Source organism: Serinus canaria, chromosome 3 (genome assembly GCF_022539315.1).
Source record: "Serinus canaria isolate serCan28SL12 chromosome 3, serCan2020, whole genome shotgun sequence".
Taxonomy (NCBI): domain Eukaryota; kingdom Metazoa; phylum Chordata; class Aves; order Passeriformes; family Fringillidae; genus Serinus; species Serinus canaria.
Genome location: NC_066316.1, coordinates 67911799 through 67934763, shown reverse-complemented (window position 1 = coordinate 67934763; position 22965 = coordinate 67911799). Strand labels below are relative to the sequence as shown.

At 38.3% G+C, this 22965-nt stretch overlaps 1 protein-coding gene across 1 annotated transcript in view; it reads right to left on the bottom strand.

The window, feature by feature from the left end:
• CDK19 (cyclin dependent kinase 19) overlaps positions 1-22965 on the bottom strand; it is a 118372-nt gene that overhangs the window by 3124 nt on the left and 92283 nt on the right. The window contains exons 7-12 of the mRNA XM_018917479.3: positions 14782-14925; positions 14450-14519; positions 13218-13290; positions 9476-9573; positions 7923-8001; positions 2662-2928 (exon numbers count right to left, since the gene is read on the bottom strand). Of these exons, the coding sequence (XP_018773024.3) occupies positions 2662-2928; positions 7923-8001; positions 9476-9573; positions 13218-13290; positions 14450-14519; positions 14782-14925 (731 nt within the window). The remainder of the gene's footprint in view (positions 1-2661; positions 2929-7922; positions 8002-9475; positions 9574-13217; positions 13291-14449; positions 14520-14781; positions 14926-22965) is intronic.

Here is a 22965-nt window from a genome sequence, read left to right as displayed (position 1 = left end):
TGACTAAACACTGCTATTATTTAGGATCCCATAAAACCCTAGTCATCATTCTGATCTGCAATCAGCTTTAACACAGCACACAAAATACACAAGAACCCTTGGAGACACCTAAAAGTACAGTATGTACATACCCATTTTCTGAAGAAAAAATGCACAAGAGACAAAGAGAGCACTCACTTTCAAAATTCATGTTTCTTAAACTTACATCTATCTTTATTGTAAATGCTATTAATGCAAATGCTATTAATGCTAAGACTACAAACACCCGTCTCAAGATGGGCAATAATAAACGTTATAAACATTTTATTCTTTTTTGAGAAAAAGACAACCATGACTTCTACTTAATTTATCTAAATGAAAAATTATCCATTAAGATTAAATAATATAATATTAAGTGAGTCATTTAACCTGATACCTTAACTACTGCAAACAAGGACAACTGCTTAAAAATGGGTATGTGTATGTACATAACCTACCACTCATTTTCCTGAGTATTTTTTTTTCCCCTCCACAGTTTGGGACTGTCAGCTCAGTGGACTCCAACCTCAGCAAGACAAATTTGTGGATCTTGCAACCTGCAGCCTGTTGAATATGCCCTTTCATTATCATAACCATTTCCCATCCAGAATTAATCGTGAGCTGCCCAATAATGCAACATGCAAAATCACTTGGCATGAGTATTGCTCAATGGACAGGAGACTGTCCAGCAAGGTAAACCTCACCACAACCCCATGATAAGGCTGGTTGTGTTACACAGTGTCTGAAACCTGAAATTTTACTCAAAATTTGGGGAAGTTTTTCAACTTCTAATGGAAAAGAAAAAGAATTGTGATAAATTCTATGATTTTATAGCTGCTCTTTCTGGATGAAAAGCATTAGCTCGTCATGGTAAGGAAAATACCCAAGGTCACATAAGAAAGGTTCAGTAAAATTCAACAAAAGAGTTTTGCACTGTCATTTGTGGAAGCAACATAGATTGAGGCTGGTGAATGACAACAAAAGCTTCAACAGAGACTTCAGACCACAAGCTAAAGGAAACTCAAAGCAAAGAGAATCTTCTGAATAAGATAAAATGGAGTAAAATTACTGCCTTAAGACTAGAAGAATGCATTAACTTGCCCATGCTTATTTTTGTTTCACATATGAGAATTTGTTTTTAATAAAGTCAGACTTGGACAAATTGCAGACATTCCTTTCTGGAACAGAAGATAGATAGAAGTTAAAGGCAGATAGCCAAACATAAGTGTAAAAATGGATAATCAGACCCTACAATTTAGTGAATGACGTAAAAGAAACATACAGATCATGATTTTGATGCCTGTGCTGTTAAAGTTTAGAAGGAAAGTGTCACAGAGGGCAAAAAAAACCTGAAAAAAAGAATATTTAGACTACTAGCAACTTGTAAGGGGGAAGTTTGCCAACAATTCAGAGAACTGGATAAGAATTCTATAAGAGATATCATCAAATGCAGCACACCAGTCCTCAAAGTATAGACCAAACCAGACCAGCCATAAATACTGTGCAGACAGATGTACTGTTCTGTCCAGTCCTCAAGCCTGTGTTGAACTTTTCAAAAAAGAAACCTAGACATCCTTCCCCTTAAATTGCCCTCAATGCCTTCATGACAATTTGTAACTAAAGGAGTTAAAAATGGGAGAAATATGTCTGGCAATTGTCTGTGGAGAAGGTCTGGAGGGCTAAGTCAATACAACTATAGAGCTGGTGTCTTAAACCCTACTTATTTTAACTTTAAAGCGGCCTGAAAAGACCATTCTCCAAGGTGAGACCCTCTTGGAGGCTACAAGCAGACAGAATTCCTAGCATAATTTAAAATTTACCTTTAATATCTAACTTTCTTTTTTATTTTTCTTTCAACTAATTACTGCTCCAGCAAGCATAAACTCTGAAGTACTGAAGATCCTGGTAAGTTCAATGCTTTCTATATTTAATCTAAGTCACTTTTTCAGTGGAAAATATAATTCTAGTAGCAAAGACAAGTATGCAAATTAAAAAAATATTCAGTGATAGTGCTTCTCCTTATGAATGCTACTGTACCAAAAAACCATGAAATCTGTTTTACTTTGATCACATTAGAAACAGTGCATGTCTTTGTGCCCTGGTCTGGCATGAATCAAATGGATGAACCAAACTGTCATTCCTGTGCTTACATGCATTTTTTTTCTTTAACATTAGAAGTAGTCTTAGAAAGATACCAGAATAAACTACAGAATGACTTCATACATGTGGCAATAGGAGGAATTAAATGGGAGAGCCTGGTTCTAACTTTGCTTCTCCTTCTCAGGATTGTCTCACATCTGCGCCTCATCTGGGACTCAATACTGCCAATACTCGAGTATCCTGAACTTGATTCAGTGCAGCATTTACATCCACTGGCTTCAGCAAGATTACTCTAAAGTTAAGCAAATATTTAAGTGCTTTCCTGGAGTGGACTAGTCCTCAACACTTTACAGGGTGCAGTAGGTACAACTCAAACTGGTATTCTATTGAAAATTACTAATCACAGAACAAAACCTCAGCATGCCTCAGGTTACATCAAAAATTCATGAAAATGAGGTCTGTTCTTGCAGCTGGGAAGGGGGGAAAACGTCATTTTGGCCCTCGGCCCTACAGTATCAGAAGCAGCAAAATCTCCAGAGGTACCTGATAATCTGAAGGCATGACAGGCCCGCCTGAGTTAGCGCCTGAAGGCCCTATGCGTGGTTTCTTGTTGGGAGGCACCTGGTTGAGGCCGGAGTCCTGGCTGTGCTGGAGCCCCGCGCCCGCGCCCCCTCCTGCCGCACCGGCGCCCGCCGCCGTCCCGTTGGTCTGGCTGCTGCTCTGCTGCTGCGGCTGCGGCTGCTGCGGCGCCGCCTGCGCCTGCTGCTGAGCTGCTGCTTGCTGCTGATGCTGATTCTGCTGCTGCTGATTCTGAGGGAAGAAGCCACACAACACAGTCACTTGCTGTGAGCTACGTTTGGGAGCTTCATGGAGCTGCCAATCCCGGTGTCACCAAGGGGGAGGCAGGCTCTCGTGTGATGGGAAAACACAGCAAGGCTGAGTGCTGGGAGAAGTTCACCCTGAGCACAGACCTGCACACCTGTGGGGTGCCCCACTTGTGGTCATTTTGCTTTTTTAATGAAACAAGCTGGACTTAAACTGGAAAGACAGTCGAGTGCTTCCTACAGCTGCCCAGGTGTCCTGGGTTGCAAGATGTGGGTGGGGTTGTATGTTCTGTTATCATCTGTTAGAGGTGGGGCAGTTATCTTCTGTTAATTGAGCAGTTTTTCTTATTGGCTTTCACAATCAACCCTCCCTCTGGGGAGACATCTGCTGTCAATGGGTCATTGAGTCTCACAATGATAAAATTACATCATCCCATCCTGAGATGCTCTGCTCAAGGGGAGTAGCCAAGCATTCCTACCTGGATATAATCTGGGATTTGGAACACCACAGGCAGCCTTTTCCACTGGATTCCCAGAGGAAGATCAGGACCATCTACACTACCACTGAATGTTCAAAAGAAAACTACACCCTTCTACAGGATCATTGTTTCAGCAGAACCACACCTGTCACTGCAGGAGGACTGCAGCCACCATTTAATCAGACTGCAATCAACACTGACCAGCAGGGTGTCAGGTGGTATTCTAACTCTGTCAGTGGGGTTTTTTTGTTGTTTGTTTCTACTATTGCATTTGTATTTTTAATTTTCCTAGTAAAGAACTGTTATTCCTATTCCCATATCTTTTCCTGAGAGCCTCTTATTTTCAAAAATTATAATAATTTGGAGGGAGGCGGTTTACATTTTCCATTTCAAGGAAGGCTCCTGCCTCCCTTAGTGGACACCTGTCTTTTTCAAACCAAGACACCAGGTGCTCAGAGAGGATAAAAGGAACACTTTATACAGCAGTAATCACCTAATGAAGTAAATCAAAGCACCCAGAATTTCACTAGTGCTCAGTGGCAGACATGGGGAACCCACAGTAAGTTGTTTTAAGTGGTTCAATGGCCTTGTTCACGCAGAATCAAAACCACATTTCAAACTTTCACTTTTCACCTGAAGAAGGCTGACAGCATTACTACCAGAAAGGTAAGCACAGTGAGACCAAAGGAATTTTATCACGCCTTCCTGGTTGTGAGGAAATTCTGTGGCAAAACCAGAAAGAGGTTTCATTACTATTTTGGTTTCCCATGCTTTTAAGCTCCTTGTAAATAGTGCTGTACTGTGAGTAGGGCCTAGCACAGTGCACAACGTACAAGGTCAGAAAATCTTTCTGAAATAGCAGAAAAGTGAAAATAAACCAGAAATGCTGAAGACAAAAGAGGAGGAAACCGATGAAAGAAGAATCTGGCAAGGGAAGGAGGAGATTAGCAAAGGAAGAGAAGCCAGATAATTAAGATGACACTGGTTCCCAGAAGGAAAATAAACAGATAAAATATCACAGAAGGGAAAAAAATGGTTAAGAAGAAGAACATAAGAACAAAAGATATTGAGAGCTCTTTTGGCTTCAGAAGGCTACAGACTAAAAGTAGTATTTGAGGAAGTGGAGGGAAGGTCAGAAAATCAACAGAGTGCAACTCTGTCCTCCATGGTTACAGTTCTAGGAAAGATGTCACTTGCTCAACATGAAAAAACCTTCAACTGACATGGATTGAATTAAAAAGCCTTACTATCCTTCCCCTAAGATACTGTAGAGAACATTCCAGGATAGGTTGGTTGGTTGGTTTTTTTTTTTTGTATAATATCTGCTTATATAACAACCAAAGCTTTAGTATGGCAGCCTTTCAATTAAAACCTTAGTTTATTAGTTTCTCAGAAATTATGACAACCAGTTGCCACTAGCAGAAAATTCTTGATGTCCCCTTCACCTTGAGGCTTTTAGTTACCTCAGATAAATGACATAAAAGATCTGCATCTATGCCATTTATCACAATAGTCTCCCAAGATACATTCCAACAAAATTTGCAGTGATGTATTCATTTAAGACTACAAATAAGACTTGCATCTTCAAGAAATTAAGAGATGGCCTGAAATTCCATTTCACATTTAGCAAAACCCATAATGCATCCCCCTGCATGTAGTCCTCAAATCCCATCTCAGTCAGATTCTATTTCCTGGGATATTTAGACCTCAGTAATCTAAAAAGTTAATCAAACTAGCTTGTTAAAAAAAAAAAATATCAAGAAGCAATTTATTTTTAATATTGGTTTGAGCTTCACTTACACAAACAAAACACCAATAACTAAGGTACATTTGTGTTATAATTCTGAAATTTGTGTTTTCATAGGAGTGTTTGGATGCAAGTAAGGTAGTTACTATTGTAAGTGGCATTCACATTCTCTGAGCAGAGAAAAACATAATTTTCTCTCTCAGGGTTTTTTCCTGGAGAAGCACAAAGAGAAGAAGAGAAAAACAATTCTTATCTCTACTTGCTGCTCCTGTTGTTTTGCACAAGTGGAATGTGTTGGGAAAATTGTTTACCTGAAGTGATTTGTCAATTGGATTCTGCTGAGGATTGTTTTGTTTCCTTGGCCAATTGGCTCGAAGCTGTGTTCTGGCTGTCTCGAGACAGTCATGAGTTTTCTTTAGTATTTTTTGTAGTATAGTTATAGTGTAGAATAATGTAATATAATATAGTTTAATAAAGCAATTGTTTAGCCTTCTGAACCAATGGAATCAGATGCCAATAATTTCCTGAGCTGGGGGCGCCCTAATTTTGATAGTTATGTGAGCTGAAAAACTTCAATTTTTTAATGTGCAAACAAATATTGAAGGCACTCTCACAATTAAAGGCAAGAGCTTGTCGTAGGCCCCAGGTTTTGTGCTTCAATTCTTACCACAAAATTTAGTTGACTAACTGGAGTTTGCTCTTGTGTGGAGCTACTACTGCTACTACCTGGCTAGAGACTGAGACCTGCTCTGTCAGTCTCCAGCTGGGCCTGGCTGCACCACCTAACTGCACAAAAATGGCTTTTTTGACAAGCAAAAACCTTGTCCTCAGGTCACTCTGGTTCATGGCAGTTCCTAAATGACTAAACTTATGAAAGGTCTACACTTAGCAACCCATTGCCATATGTCACCTCTCAGGCACAAATTACCAAAATGAAATTTCAGTCCTACCTAGAAACAAACCTAGCAGAAACTTGCCTAACAGAATTTAAATGATAAAATTATATTTTCACTTTGTTTTCAAACTCTTATTTTAGTCTAGCTAACTAACAATTAACCATTTTGAAGAATGGGTGCTTATGCTAAATGTTATTTAATTCAGATGTAAGTTTCAAATAAACAGAGACAACTTCTCCAGGTTTCCAAATGATTGCACAGATATTTACAGTTTTAAAAACAAACCAGTAACAAACCAGTCTAAAAAAAAATAAAACCTTTCATTTACAATAACATCATAAAGCAACAAAACATGGAACAGATTCAACTTTCTGAATAGCCTTTACCTCCACATTTTCTACACTGCAGGAACACATTCAATGAGTAATGTGGGACTTGTATAACCTAAATGGCCTAAGAAAAAGTTTAATTTGGAGAGTGCAGAAATACCTGACTGTCCTCAACAATCTCAAAGACCATTTACATATTGGCTGTTTTAAATATAAACATGCCATTGTCATCACCCCTGCAACATTCCCAGGGAAAAGACAGATTTTTCCTTTCAAGTATACTGACTTAAATATAAAAAGCCAGAGTAACTTTAATTCAGAAGGTTTTTTTCTTGTTTTTTGAGGCTGTGAGAGTTGAAGCAAAACTAGTAACTAAATTGCAATCAAATTAGTATCGTGAATTTAATTTTATTTTTGCTCAGGGGTCTGTTTCCTCCTCTGGAAAAAACCATCTGGAAACAAAAATCATGGATACTACCACTTGCTCCCAGTAAAGAAGAAGCTGCAATATCAGTTCTGAAAACAAAATTTGCTCTCTAAAATATAGGTTTAAACTCAGCTAGTCTGTCATGCTACACAAAAAATTGAAAAGAGAATATTCATGTCCTCAAATGGTTTCTCCCCAAGACAACAGCCTTTCTCACATAGTCCTCACCCAGCTACAGTTCAAGACTGCTCTCTTCACATTTGGTTAGCTATACATCACTGTTGGTGCCTCACTGTACCCTGCTCCGTGAAAATAACCCGCTGTTTCCTACACTGTGGCACCATTGTCCGGCCTTCCCAGCACTATGGGACAATTGCTGTGCTCACACAGCACAGCTGAGCTACACGCACCAAGCAGAGCACATTATGTTGCAAACACCCCAGAATTTATTATGCACACAAAAAAGTTCTCGCTCGTGTCTGTGGGGCTATGGAAAAGAGACTATTCAGAGCAGATTGTTGCTACCAGAACAGTTCAGAATCCTTATTACTCCTTTGTCTGAGGGCCCTTACAACATGATCAGGAAACTGCATGCAGATGGATGAAATGTTCTGATGTAGTGCCAGAAGCAGGCTGCCACTATTTATTTGAGACCCCGACAGCCATCTACATTCAAATGGCTGGATGGATGCCAGTCATACAATGAAAATGCCATTCTTTTCATGTGCTCACAACGTATTTTCATCATGCAATGCTGCAGGAGTAGCAAGGTCTTCTTGGAACACAGCAGCTGAGAGCAGGCTGCAGATGACAGAACAGCCCATCCAGCTCATTCCCCACAGGTCAGGGCAAACTGTGCTGGTGATACTACCTGAGACACCCCGAGGCATCTGATACTTTTCAACTGTCTGAGAAGCAGTTTTAAGAGAGCTTTGCCTTGGAAACACATTATTGTTAATTCTTCGTGTTTCATTTTTGGTTAACTCTGTAACATTTTTGGTTAACTGTTCATGTTTCATTAGTTTTCATTTGGAAGCATGATGCTTTCTTATTGCATACTTGAAAGTAAAGAAGCCCCAACCAAACAAGGAGTTTACTTTACCTTATCCCCTTTCTCTTCGGGTTCATCTTCATTGAGGAACTCTCTTTTCGGATATGGAATCTGACAGCCAGCAAACACACTGAAACACAGTAAACACTCCACAAATATGTACACATGGCATACATTTACTTAATACTATGTTAAAAACAAGTGCCTATAACATAACTTCATTTCTTGTATTTGGCAAATCCCGTTTCCACAAACGAGTGGCAGTGTGAGCACCCAAGATAGGTGCTGATTGTAATGTCAGATCTCTTTGCTGTTGGCACAAGACTGTCATTTAGAAATCATGGCATGATTGAACATGCCCAAATGCCAGAACGACCACTTTCTGATCCAGATGGTAAAATGAACAAACACAGTGTCAGAGGTTCCACAGCACCCAGCTGGAACATGCATGGCTCACTGAATAAAGGGACTGATCCAAAGAGTATTAGTGTCTTATGAGCATGCCTTGGCTTACAACAGGCTTCGATATATTTGCCAATCACAACTGCAGAGTTACTTCCACGAAGCTTCTCAGGTCTTGTTTAGGAAAAAAAGATCACTTTAAAATTCATCTGACCAATGGAATTTGGAACATTCCTTAATGATTATGGCAGAGACCTTATCATAATGTTATCCTGTAATCCATGGGGAGCTACAGTTCTCTACAGGATAGCATCAGATAAACACTAAGCAGAAAATTATTGGTAGATCTTGACCAGTATCAATTTCTTACATTTCTGTGCCAACATTCAGAATACAATCAACATGACGTGTTTTTTAAAAGGGTATAAACAGTTCTTAATCTTGTTGCTATGTAGTGTTTGATTTTTTCAAACAGAAAAAGAAATTTTAAAACACCAACTAGTATCAACTAGACTCCATTTTTATTCCAGTGACTGTTCCCTCCTTTTGGTGTTGCCTGCTAGTTGGGGAAACAGTGAAAGTAAAGGCAGAAGTCTATCTGCATCAAGTTCATACAGATCATAATGCTATGCACCACCATGCTTCTGAAAACTGGGAAGAGAAACTGACAAAGTCTGCCAGCTGGAACTGAGTATGTCATCTGAATTTTTCATGACAACAATATATTCTCTCAAGCCTTCTGAACAAAGGGTTTGTGGGATTTCAGGCAGTCTCTTCACTTTTCTCATACTGTTACCCTGTGAAAAGGGGGCATGGGAATGGGCTGTAGGTCAGAGAACTGTCCCACTCCTAGGGAGAGGCACAGTCAACCAGGCCATGGAGAACAGGGCTCTGTGAAGCTCTGTGAGGCAGAGATTGATTCACTAAATGCTGCAGCAATGTTGTAACTCTGGCTTTGGAAGTGTGTTCAGAATTACAGCACTACTGTAGTACTGGGTTATTTTTCATGACCACTCAGTTCTGACACCAGTAGATAGAGACACTTCTGTACTACACTTGTAGCTTCTACTGAGCATGGCTGAGCTGCTACTTCTTGTACACAGGTGGATATCTGTGAATTTTTCAACTGTCATGTTATTCCAGGGACTAGCAGGTAGCAGAAAGAAGTCACCCCAGATGTTCACAGAAGAGGAAATACATACTCTGATGTAGGCAGAGGATCCTCTTGAAAGTAGGGGTCCTGCAAAGCCTGCTCTGAGGTAATTCTCTTTGTAGGGTCCATAGTAAGAAGCTTCTGAAGCTGCAAAGCATAACAATAAAAATAGCAAAAAGCTTATCAAACTATCATTTTTCAAACTATGACTTGTATGTCTTGGATTGTGGATTGCTAAACTATTTCTGGCTTGTCCAGACAGGCCTAAGTTAGCATTGCTTGTTCAGTGAAGTTCCCAAGAACTACAATGCACATCCATCAAAGTACTGTGGTTGTGAAGTACTTCTCACGTAATAAACAGTTAAGAGTATCAGGCAGTCTTAATTGCTTAGGCTGAACCACTGCAATAAAGCAATGCTAAATTCAGCTATTACAGGTTCATAAAACATTATTTCTAAAGAATAGCTTTTTGTGGTACATGTATAGCTTTTATACTGTTCTACACTGCTGACACAAAAGGGGAAAAAGTGTCAGAATGGACAGAACACGACCAGGAGTCTTCATATCGCTTTAGGGACAGAAACAATAAATCTTCATTTCTTGCCCTGGCAACATTCCAGAATCAGAACACTCTGCTGCTCATGCAGCTCCCGAATCCACTTTAATTGGTACTGAAATGAGAAGGAACAGACCCTTCCTAGTAACCTTTGTTCCTTGCTAGGAGGAAAACAAACACAAATTTATTAGCTAGAATGCTTTTGACTGCAGCAGGCTATAAAAGAGCCTGCTACAATGTATTAGTAGTATAAAATAGGAATTATAGGGATATCATTTAAAATAGTTACTTATTTATCAGATTCTGATAAACTTACAGTAGGAAATTTGTGTGCTCACATTACACAGTATCCTGATCTCACACAATACTCTTAATTCAAGCCAGTAGTGAAAATAAATTTCCTTCTGTGAAGGACATCTCAGCTCAAATTCTCTTTCAGGTCTCCAACAAAAACCACCTGGATATTCAACAAAATAATGTGATTTTGGCATGGGTATTTGGGGCTTTTTATTCCAATTAATTAAAAACCTGACATACAATTCTATATTCTCTATATATATGCTACAGCAAACAGCCTCAGTAAAAGCACTCACCCTCCTCAAGAAAGGAAATACAAGGAATAATCTTTTCCAATAGTTGTAGTTAACCCTACTTGATAGATAAGGTCTCAAAACTCTGTACTTTTGCCATTTCCTTCCCAACTCTTATTCACATACTTTATGGGCCACAGACCTCAAAAGACTCCCAGCAAAACAGAGCCATTTGGGCTGTCTCACCACCCATCAGTTCTTTGCAACTAGCTCCCAAATGGGTTTCTGCTGCTTGCCTAGAGATACACCTCAAGCTATTCCTGTATTGTATACACCTGGAGGGTTTGAATGGGCGCTTATTTACTGTATTTTTGTGTGGTGAGATAACTCTTAACCCTACATTTTCTGTGCATCTTCACAAACTGAACTTCTAATGATATGTTGGCTCTCTACATAGTGACCTAACACAATACAATATAAATAACAGTTTGGTACTCAGTATCTTTATTTCAAATCACCTTTCCCTACGTGAAATTTTTTTGTCAGCTAGAGCAGCTTCCGGCTCCATTACAGGTTATGCAAATTTCCCAGTTCCTCCACAGTGACTTGTAGAGACAAAAATGCATAATCTGTACAAGGCCACTCCTGATCTTTGGTTTTGTCATCGTTGACAGAAGAGAACAGGGGATCAGCCTCTGCCCCATGAACTCCTTCCCTTAGCATTCCTGCTTCACTCCTGAGGAAACAATCAGCTAGCCCATTCCAAGTAATACCACACACAGTATCACTCCCAGCAAGATAACCTGCCTCTTGGTGATGCTACTGTGAACCAACTTCTTTGAGAAATTCTTATTATCTGTAGCTTCTGGGAAAATGAATAAAAAAAAAAGTCTGGAGACAATTTGTTTTTAGGGCAGCAGCTACTAAGACAACATTGGAAATTAAACCAATGAGACTAGATTTCATCAAAATCTCATACTTCCCAGCAGGTCTCAAGCTCTTAGGCTCCACTGGCCTGACATGACAGCTATGAATACCATGCTTGTAACTTTTCCAGGACAGCAAGAACAGATGCCTCTTCTTGAATGGAAAACATTCTGCCCTTCATTTAGACATTATCATTCAATGTCAATCAGCAGAATGGCATAATATCATTCTCTTTGTCAAGAGTCACTTGCTATCCTGCACTGATCTACTTGATGCCATCTGTTCCCCATGAGCCACACTTCCTGTACTCATTAGCACAGTCTCAATCAATGCTACCAAGCAAACATCTTCAGAGGTCACCCTGCAAGATGGAGATCGTCTCATAAAAATAACTGTCTTGGATATGAACAAGGAGTTTTAGGGAGTCTGCTTCACAGTACGTGCACCTCCAATGTACAGCAATGAGATATCAGGAAGGTATCCCATACTAGTGGCCGTTTTTATTCAGAGCTTTGGGAGACTGACCTCTTTGAGATCAGCCTCTGTCTCTGTAGCTGATCATTAAGCCACCCTTATTCACTCCTTGAACTGTGAGAAAAATCTAACAAACTCCCTTACTTAGAGAACAAAGTCTTTGTCACAATGTTCACGAAGAAGGGCAAAGTATGGTTGGTTTTGTTGTTCTTCAGAGATCTGCTTAATATTTCCCCTGGGAAAAGCAGTCAACCCACCCAAGATGATTCTCAGCTCAGAGTTCAGCCTTAGAGAATTAGTAATATAAGCCATCAGCAAGCAGGTTTTCTGGTGGATTCCACTTTTGGTAGGAAAACATGGAAATTCATGTGCTAACTAATGATGATAGTAACTGTTGTCTTTTCAGTTAGACTTACCCTCCAGGTGATCCAGTGTGTGCCCAGTAAGTTGAGTTTAAGAAATTTTAATTAATTTTTCTTCAAGTTTCTCACTCTTCTTATGGAAATTCTTCCCTTCTACCCACTTGGGACAAACCTATTTTGTTTCCACAGCTATTTGTGTCATCATCCAGCAGCAGCTAATGAGTCTAAGAGCAAATCTTTGCCAGGACATAGAGAGATGACTGCTATGCTGAATTTGTAACTGAAAACAGATCACTGAAAGTCAAGCTGCACTAAGAGTCTCATTACAGACCTCCCTGTACACAGCATTAGCAAAGTCACTTTGAACTTCATTCCTAAATTTAGACAGCACTAAGTCATCACAGAGACATCCAGAAATTATGCTGTATTAGACAGAGCAACCCTGTGTTGGCCTACAATAGATGACTCAACTAGGCAACCAGCAAATATATGTTTAGGAATTTTGTTTGGAATCATCCCCAGAACAGTGGTGGACTACTGTCAAAGGGAAGAAAAAGAAAACCAAATAACAACAGGAAGTAAATTTCTCCTTTTCTCTTCCCTTTCTTCACAAAACTCTTTAGCTTTTGGGGGCTCTTTAGGTTTCTGAAGCCACACAGAATCAAGACACATATTATACTCACTCTCTTATTTGCACAGCAGACCTAAAGGTAAGGCTGGGTATACAAGTGTCTTAACTAGAGAAGATTCTCAGATCTTCAATTCCAACAGTTTAAGCGATTTGTGTATGAAGAAAACACATTTCAAAAATGGCCAGATAGTGATAAATAGCTTTCTTTAACATTGTGTTCATAAGAATGAGATAGGAAAACAGACACAGATATTACCCTTAGAAATGCAATTTCATTCCTGTCATCACAGCAATTTTCAAGTTGCACCTACCAAAAGAAAAACTTTGCTGTCAGGCTTGACTTTGTGTTTCTCCATGTATTTTATGAGGCTACTATTGGCATATCTGAAAAATACAGTTAAAGAAAATATGTCTGAAATAACAGTGCATTAAAAACATGGAACTCTATCAACTGACCCCAGAAACATTTCCCAACCCTCAGGAAGCAAACTGTAAAAAGAATTGCTATCTGAAGACATGTCAGATATTTATCTAGCAGTTGCACACATAAAGTGTGCTTTTCACCAATAGGACTACTATCAACTGTGTAAAGACTATCTCCATGAAACATGCAACTTTTATAGGATATGGATAAGCTGTTGATGAGGACAATGACAGAGACACAACTTGAAGTTTATACTCTATTTTTCTAAAGCAATTCTGCCACAGAAAGTATTCAGCAGCTCATCACAGCTCAACATTTAAGCTATTGTTTCTGGTTAGAACTTGGCAGAGCAGTTAGATTACCATTCTGTCTCCCCAACCTTCAGAAAACCATATAGTCCTTACAGCTCCCAAGCTCAAAACTACCCTAAACACCTATGACATGTGCCTTGCATTTAATTTACAGCTCCAGAGATTATCAACAGCCATTTTCAAAAATAAGAAGCTTCTTATTTTGTGTAAAGCCAGTGTAATGAATCCATGTCAGAGCTGGAAACAGAATCCAAAACAACCAAATCAATGTCCTCTACCTTACTTTAGGAAGTCCATGTGACTCCTTACCAGCTCTGATCTATTATCACCACTTGACTAATTTAGCCAAAGCACCAGGAAACAGTAAAAGTGAAAAATTCTCAGATCCTGGACAGGCTTTGAATCACAGCCTATTGAACACATTACCTTCAATAGAAAATTCTGTCCAATACATTGCTGCCTCCACATATTCACTTGTCAAAAATACCAGTGCTTCCCTATTCTTCCTCACACAAAATGAACAACATTATCTTGAATATGTAATAGAAATGGGTTAAGGAAGCTCATTTGTCTGTGCCTGCCATAGATTAAATTACACTTATAGCAACCCCTTCTAGAGAAATGAGGAAGCCACTCAGTCCAGGTTCTTAACAAGCAGCTGAGGGAGAGAACACCATTCAAACAGAACAGCTGCCACAGTGTTAGAACCCAAATACTTCAAAATCTCCTCCCCAAGAAGTCAGAGTGTTGGAGCTGATCTCTGCCTCCCCCACACTTAGTGGACTGCTGTTACATGATCATTACTTACGTTGTTCGTCTAAAATCTTTCTGAAGAGTTGGATATTCTGGCATCTTTCTTATGTCTTCCCAGTCTTTATCTTCAATAGTGTGGAAAAAAGAAAAATCATTTACAATTCTGAATGTTTTGGTTAAGTAATACTCAGGAAGAAATAACTACAGGAGTTGTTTGACTTCCTGTTTGTTGGCCAGTGCTATTGTTCTTTAATTGCCAGCATTTCCAAATCCATCAAACTGACAGTTTCTTCATACCTATACAAACAACTAGTAATTTCCTTTAGGAAAAAAACCAACAAACAACTCACTAGCATTATGTCTGCTACTTTAATGAAAATAAATTACCTGCAGGGAATCCCATTACACTGAAAATGCGGTCTAGCTGATCGTGATGAAAAGGATTACTTGTTTTGATGTCCTCCTGGCGACAGTGAAATATAGGTTCTGAAGTCAATAGTTCAGCAAATATGCAGCCAATTGCCCAAATATCTATGAAAGAAGGAGAATAATTCATGAAAATTCGCTGTACTCAATTGCTCTGTTTTTTTTTCTGCACGATTTCTCAATCTGTATAACCACATTAAGACAAAATGCTTCACATTTATAAACAACGCATTAACGTAATACATTAAAAAGGGTAAAATCTGGAGATATGCTTTCTATAAACCAAAATTAAACTCTCAAAAGCCAATTTGTATGGTGGCAGTCCAGTACTTAAAATCACAGTTATGTCAGAAACCCAAAAAATATTTGCTTACAACATAGCTTAAAGGGCATTCAGTTGATTAAAGATTATCACTCACAAAGATACATTGAAATAATACTGCTACCACGTATTTCAGAACAATTCCAAACAGATAATTGAGAACCGGGTAAATACTAAGGAGAAGACTAATGGCTCATATGTTGAACCAAATGGTGCAAGCTAGTTAAAATGAGGAAAAAAAGATGCTAATTTTAATCAAGTATAGAAGAGTGAGTATCAAACTTGGAAAAAATTAAAATCCTACTTGACAACTGACTCCCACAGCGACAATACTTTAACTGTATCATCTACATCTCATGTACATAAAGAAAACAGCAGCATGATATTTGACAGTTGGACTTGATGATCTTAGAGATCTTTTCTACCTTAATAATTCTACAAACTGAAAGAAAAAATCCCAAAACTTCTATTTCATAAAACTCTCATTAATATACTTTTTTAGATTAAATCTATTGTGGACCAAACCATTAATTTACAAGAGAGTAGTTTTTCAGATTACATGCATGCATTCTAGTTACTGCTCATTACCATCCATCCTAGTGGTCTGTATGACCCAAATACGGATTTACTATGCATCTTAAAATGAAAGTGTGAATTTGTCAGTGAGAAGAAGCTTTTTTTTTTGGTCAAAAAACCAAACCAAAACAAACAAAAAACAAAAATCAAGCAAGCAAACAAAAAAAAAAACAAAACAAAAAAAAACCACCAGAAAAAGGATTTAAGGATTTGCTACACTGATAAATATGTTTCTGGGATACTGGGAGATACCATGTTAGAGAAGGTGTTGAGAACAGATTAATAATAAGCATAGTCTGCTGAATACAAGAGTGTGGAGACTTAGATGACCCTAGGAAAACTTTTCAATTTTTTCTAATTTAACAGAATAAATGCAAAAAGCAATTTAAATTTATTATAAAAGTCTAAGAGGCACAAAATTCTTTAAACAGAGTTTAGTTTACTGGATTCAGACTAAAGAAAACATCAAGAAAAGCCATTGGTTGTTGCAATTAATCTGAGACTCCAAACCCTACTTGCTGTCAATGGTGGTGTAACCCCATGCTGCCTATGAGGCACAGGGTGTCCTTAAGAAACAACACTGCTCTCCTTATGCAGGAAATAAAGAAATGAGCCATCACACCCTATTTGCCAAAACTGGTCAGCTCCATTTCCATCATGTTACAGGTGTGGAGCTTGAAGTGTCCCAATATATAACCCTTTCCTCCAACCTCCCTTACAGGAAAATCTGATAACATTTCATTCAGGCTTTACAGTTTTGACAGGGTATAACTTGCTCTGTGCATTACATCACATTCTCAAGGTTTTATCTTCCTTTGATTTTCCTATTAGCCCTATCTACATGAAAACAAGATCTTTAGCTGTTGAGATTTTTATCTACTCAGGCAACTAATGCAGCATATTAATCACAATTGCTGCCTGGGTAGTAGGCATAAATTATCTTCTCTAGAATGGAAATTACTTATTAATTGAGGAATGAAATCTTCATTTAACAGTATCTCTTAGTTCATTTTCATATGATAGCAAATCCTTTTGGAGAAGGCTTATGGCTTTCTACAGTGCTCACTGTCCATCATATTGTGAGGGAGACACCAGGCCACTGCTCATTATTACATTATTAACTGCTCTCTCCAGAATGACCTTTTCCTTTTCATGAAAAAAAAAAAAAAGGTAAAATCTAGTATTTTCCATGACAGCAAAACTGAACTGGGAAATCTCCCTGATGTGACACAGCAAACTTCAAACTGTTTTTCCTTCATCACCTGCACTGTGTGAGAGAAGAGCCGCTATAGAGTGTACAGAGAGCACATTTAAAACCCTCTGAGAATTCAGAAAGACAAACATTGTACAAGCTGGATGTTACATCTGTATAAACACTGGAAACTCCCAAGATGGTGTTATAATTTTCTGTGGGATGGCATTATTGGGCAAGTCAAACATGAGACTACTTTAACTTTGACCAAGTGTTATATTCTCTAGCAGTTCATTTGGTGGGGTTCAACCCTTTATGTTTCCTGCCAGATATTCTTAATCTCTGAAGAACTAATATAAAGTAACCCAAAAAAGTTGGTACAGAAAACCTGAAGCTTTAATTTATGCAAGAAAATATTAAATATATGGAAAAGGTCTTGCAGCCATGCAGCTAAAGCAGGTCAGGGTCTTCTCTTCATGAACCTTTTATGTAACCTGATCTGGAATACATCCTTGGCATATATTGATACCATTCACAGTAAACAATTTTCTGCCAAGATTAACTAGTCCTTTTGTTTGTTTTTTCTAAAAAACATTCATAATTTGCAATAATATTGTACCACATGTGGCACTTTTTCTAGCAGGAATGCTTCATTAAAGTCTGCTGAGTTTAAACACTTAGTAGACACAAAGCAGTCTTAATAGGTATTTATCTCCTACACTGTCAACCAAATACAAATTTTAGGTCTCACTATGGGAAAAAAGTCCTTGTTTAGTGCCATTTAAGGTTTTCCATTTATGACCCTTAAAAATTAATGATTATTAGATCTATTTCAAATACATTCCAAGTACCACCTACTACTCTTCAATAGTGGGCATTAACAAAGCAAACCTTAAAACACACAAGTAATATTTTTCAAGTACAATGTATTATTATCCTAATGCACATCATCTGCCTCTAGCACTAGAGGAGCTCCTTATAATCTTATTTGAAAATTTCATAATAAATGAAACCTTTTTCAAAAGCAAGCACCAAAATAAGTGGCAAAAATTATCCAACAATTAATTCTCTCCTCTAATGATCAAGACGGTGAGTGGCCTCGCTGCTCCTGAGCCAAAGCTAAAACTGCTGAAGTTTTATTATGTCCCAGACACAGTAAAAACCGGGACACAAAAGTCCTACAGTGTTTACTGGGTACTAAATGTTATCCCATCTTGGGAAATGGAAAATGTTTTCCCATCTTGTTGTCTTGGGAGAATGCTAGTAAGTTTACCAGAGTAACACAACCATTCCTGTAAAGATGGTTCTATTTCCTACAGCCTCTTCCACTGTCATTAGGCTTCAGGACTGATCCGTGGTAAAAGCTTTTTACTGTCTGTTGGGCTGTGTTGTTTTGCTGATGTTCTCCTCCACCCCCAAGACTTACAAAGTCCTCATTTTCCTCAAGTTCACAATGGACCCCAGTGCAAGCCAATTTTGCTCCCTGGCTCTGGAAAGAGGGGTGGGAGTGACTCTTAACCACACAACTTCCTCAGGTTCCATCCAAACCTGCTCTCCACTGAAATATCCTTCCACTATGACAATACTTCTTGAGTACTATATAATTTTATGAAAAGAAATAAACCTGTCCAGCCTTTTATGGATGGACACTTGTGATTGGCAAACAGACTTCCTATGTAAATGCCTGTGTGCAAAGATTATTAAAATATTTGTATGGCTGTCTACTTTACAGGTCAGCTGAGAAAATCCTGCATGTCCTGCTGCACTTTAGCACTGTAGCCAAGAAGCAAGAACAAAGGGATGCTGTTTCAATGATAGGGCTGATTAAGCAGACAAATGTATTCTTTCATTTCTATGGAACAATAATCTCATTTCTGTATTTGTTCCAATATCTTGGAAACATTCTTTAGGAATAGTATGACCACTTAAGACAATAAGGCAATTTATTAAGCAATAGCCTTGACTCATAAAAGGAAACATCTTTTCCCATGCATATTAAGCAAAACAGAATCCAAGATTAAGTACATCATAATTCTTAACTACATCCAAGAAAAGAAAGTCTCATAGAATTCTTTAATAAAATCCTCTTTAAAAAAAGCAAGTAAAGACTTGGAAATAATCTATTTATGTGCAATCAATCTGAGGAATTCATCATTAGTGAGCTTTAGCATAATAGCATCAGTACTCAACCAAAGTGCTTTTTTCCTATTGGTGTTTTGAACATTTTGAACACAAAGTCTACTCTAGAACACACGTGAATGCTGGTAAAGGCAGTGAAGAGCAGAAGGACAGGCAGCAGAAAACCGCTTCCCTGCACCTGTCAAGGGCTAATGCAACAATCAGGCTACCCAAAAGCTAGTTAGCAAGACCTTAGCCCAAACAGGACTTTTCAGGCCACCTGTAAGAGCTACAGCCTTTACTTAAGATCCTCCAAAACCTTCCAGTCAAGGCAAGGACTTCAAACACACACCAACAGACTGGAAACCTAAAATGGGGCTGTACAGGCAAACATGTCTAAGTTTCTCAAATAGCCATCAATTGGTCAAATGAAAAGATAAAACCTCTTATTAAAAAAGAAAATTCCATCTCATGCTGAGCACAACAGTACATTCTAGATTTACCTGGAATATTTATACACAAGAGACTAGAAGCACAGAGATAATTTAGAAAAATAGTTTCTTAATTTTTATGCTGGTTTTAGCATTAGAAATTAGATTTAAGAAAATAATATACCCTTAAAAAGGAATTTCTTTGGTCTGGTAAGGTGTACAGAACATGCCTGTATGTTATTATACATAACAGGCATGTTCTATATATGTTCTGTTATCATACATATACACAAGGGAAAGACTTTCCCATTCATACATTAAGGTCCTAATTTTGATGTGCTTCATTTAAACTTTAGTCAGCAAAACAGAAGGTTGAGGAAGTAGTTACTAGCCTTTTACATTTGACACCTTCTATGCAGAACCAAAAATGGGGTCAAACATTTTCATGTAAAAGGCTTTTCAAGGGGAAGCAAAAAATTGTGCCAGTGGGTTAAAGGTCAGAAATTTGCTTTCATTCTTTGATGTTAGGAAATGCTGACCAATTTTTAACAAACAGCATCTCAACAGACCCTGACTGAAGAATAACTTACACTATAAAGCCACAAAGATGACTGTGCTGCAGACAGAAACAACACCTCCCACTAATCCAAGGGATGTTCACAGCCAGCCAACCATGTGTCTAAGAACAATGTTTTATTTCAAAAGTGCATCATCTGTGCCATGAGGTAATGTCAAGATAATTCAAAACTTTTAACTGCAAAACCCTACTAACTCGAATTAATAATGAAATGTACCACCCTTGCTTTTCTTTCTGCCTCTATGCCTTCATCCTAGCATTTTAAACTAAGTGCCTTCTTCTCATGTTTGAACTAACAATTTAATTAACTTCAATTAATACAACTCTAAACATTTTAAAGCATCTTGACTGAAATTCTGAGTTCACTTAAATCAACTGTTATTTTCTGCAGTGCTTTAATGGGGCAGGCTTTCAACATTCTTTCTTAACAAAACTATTGAAGGTTATCAAAATACTTTATTTTCCCACTTAAATTTCTACTCCTCAGTATATCATTAAATGAAGATCCTGGATTATATGATTTCAGCCTTCTGCTATGCATTATATACATTATCTAGCTTGCAACATTACACCAAAATTAGTGTGCTAAGCTTGACAACAGAGGTACAATAGATTTAATACAGGGAGTGGCAATAAATCCAGACGCCCTAAGTAGTCCTTTCATGCAGCAAAATATTATTTCAAACAGTAAAATACTGTAAAAGAACTTAATCCTTTATTTATAGAACTTCACATCCAATAATTTGGAAATTCCAGGTTTATGGCTCTATATGAAAACTTGCATTTAAAATGTGTAGATTCCTGAAGACAAGATTCCTCAAATCTTACCAATAATTGTAACCCCAGAGCACAAGAATTTGACTTTTGCCAGCAGCAGTACCTCGAGAACTAAACCCCAATATTATATTGCTCTTGCAAGGATTTTCAGTGACTGCCTTCTCAAAGACTCCTCTCCCCCCCCAACCCATGATTCCTATACACCCATTGTCATCAGCAATTCTTTAACTCCTCACTTGTGTCTCCAAGTCTACTGCTCCATAAACCAGACCATCTACTACATTAGCGAGCAGCAGAGCAGCTAACTTCCTTGGGAGCACAGAGTGATGGTTGCATGAATGCAGAATAGAGTGACAGTTCCATCTTCTTTCTCCTCTCAGTTCCTCCTGAACCTGGGGTTGCTCCAGCCTCACGTGGTGTCATTTCAGGGCAAGGAATTGGGTCAGTGTACAAGCACTTGTTCTGGCATGGAAAGGGTGTTACAGTCTTGCTTTTTCCTTAATCTTAAATCTTTAGATGGTTGGAGATGGCAGAGGAACATTAAGACAACTCCAGCACCTCCAAGATTTAGTAAAGAACATACTGCTACTTTTGTTTCAGCAACAGCCATGCTTATACCTCCAAGGGTCCAAAAGGTACTCTGGCAAACTGGCAAGCTCTTTGTGGAAACAAGGGAAAAAAGAAGAATGGCCTTTCTGTGACAACTCTTCAAATGGCTGAGGAATGTAATGGGTGACAAAAGGCAGCTTTGCAGCTTCAGGGCTACTTCCCACTACCAAGTATCAAACTGCAGCAAGTAAAGGAAGTACGAAAACTTATTGCAAAGGTCACAAATCTCTCTTATACTGCAAAGTATTAGGCAGATCTAATACAGAAACTTTTACTATTTCCTCCTAAAATGATGACAGAATAAAGAACAGGCAGGATTAGCCACTGTTAGGTAAAATAGTATCCACAAAACTTTTCAGGAAATATGCACAGCTCTGCATTTCATAAAATCATGTGAAAAAATATACTGACAATAGCAAATAAGAAAGCAGTACATATTCTTTGAAATTACATCTGTGAAGAATACTTTCTTGGACTGTTCCAATTCACAAGCCATGACAGTCTTTCCTAGACCTTATCAATGCTTTTGATGCCTACTTTATTTCAGTCAGTGGAGAGGAATGTACATGAAGAAACCTTGCTTTCCAGACCACTGGAGAAGCTTCTTTGTCCTTCCAAACAGAGTGTTTTACTTTACAATTTCTTAACATGTCTGTTATTAAGGTTTTCAGCCTTACAGCTATTTCCAGTAAGGCACTGACAATAACTCCAAAGTAATTATAAGCAACTCCATTGGATAATACATGAAACAAACTGGTGTGAAGAGTAATTCTGCTGTCAATCACAGTTATTGACAAGAAGTCAACTTGTGAAGAAATCACATCTGTCCTTAAAACCAGTCATTCTACTCAATCAGTGCTGTTATGTTGAAAGTTTCAGTTGATATTGCTGAAGTAATTATGCTTGATGATCAAACTGAAGGATCAGCTAAAACAACTCCTCTGCACCAGAAGTATGCATCTTGTTAGGATAGCAGGCATTTGGTTTTCAGCCAAAACCAACTTTTAGGAGCCAGCTTTTCAGATTTGGTAGCAAGAAGTGCACATTAAAAGCTACTCATTACTGTACAGTGTAGTGAGGGTAACATGTTTATGGAACCAACTTTCATGAGAAAAACTCCCGTCTTACTTCCCTAAGTAATCTTTCTTTAAAAAAAAAAAAAAATCTAATTTTTTTTTTAAACTGAGTTCATGGCATATGTTGCTCAGGAAGATTAGAGAATCAACATGCAGCTGCAAAGATCATCTGTCTGGTAAAGGGCAAAGTCAGTGAGATCCTAGGGAAGAAAAAGCTTGCCCATGTGAGTCCCCATGGTTATTAACAGCTTGGAAGAACACAAAGCTGACACTCGGAGGGAAAAACAGAAGAAAAAAGACATGGAACTAAAACTATGACCAGTATGGAGGATTTTTGGCCCACAAATCATTGATGATTCTTGATGTACATGGGACTAAGTGTAGACAGATTTTTGAAGGCACCTCTTGCTCAAAAGTGGGTTTTTATCACAGAGCTATTGCTATAGAGGATATTCTTCTTTATAAGC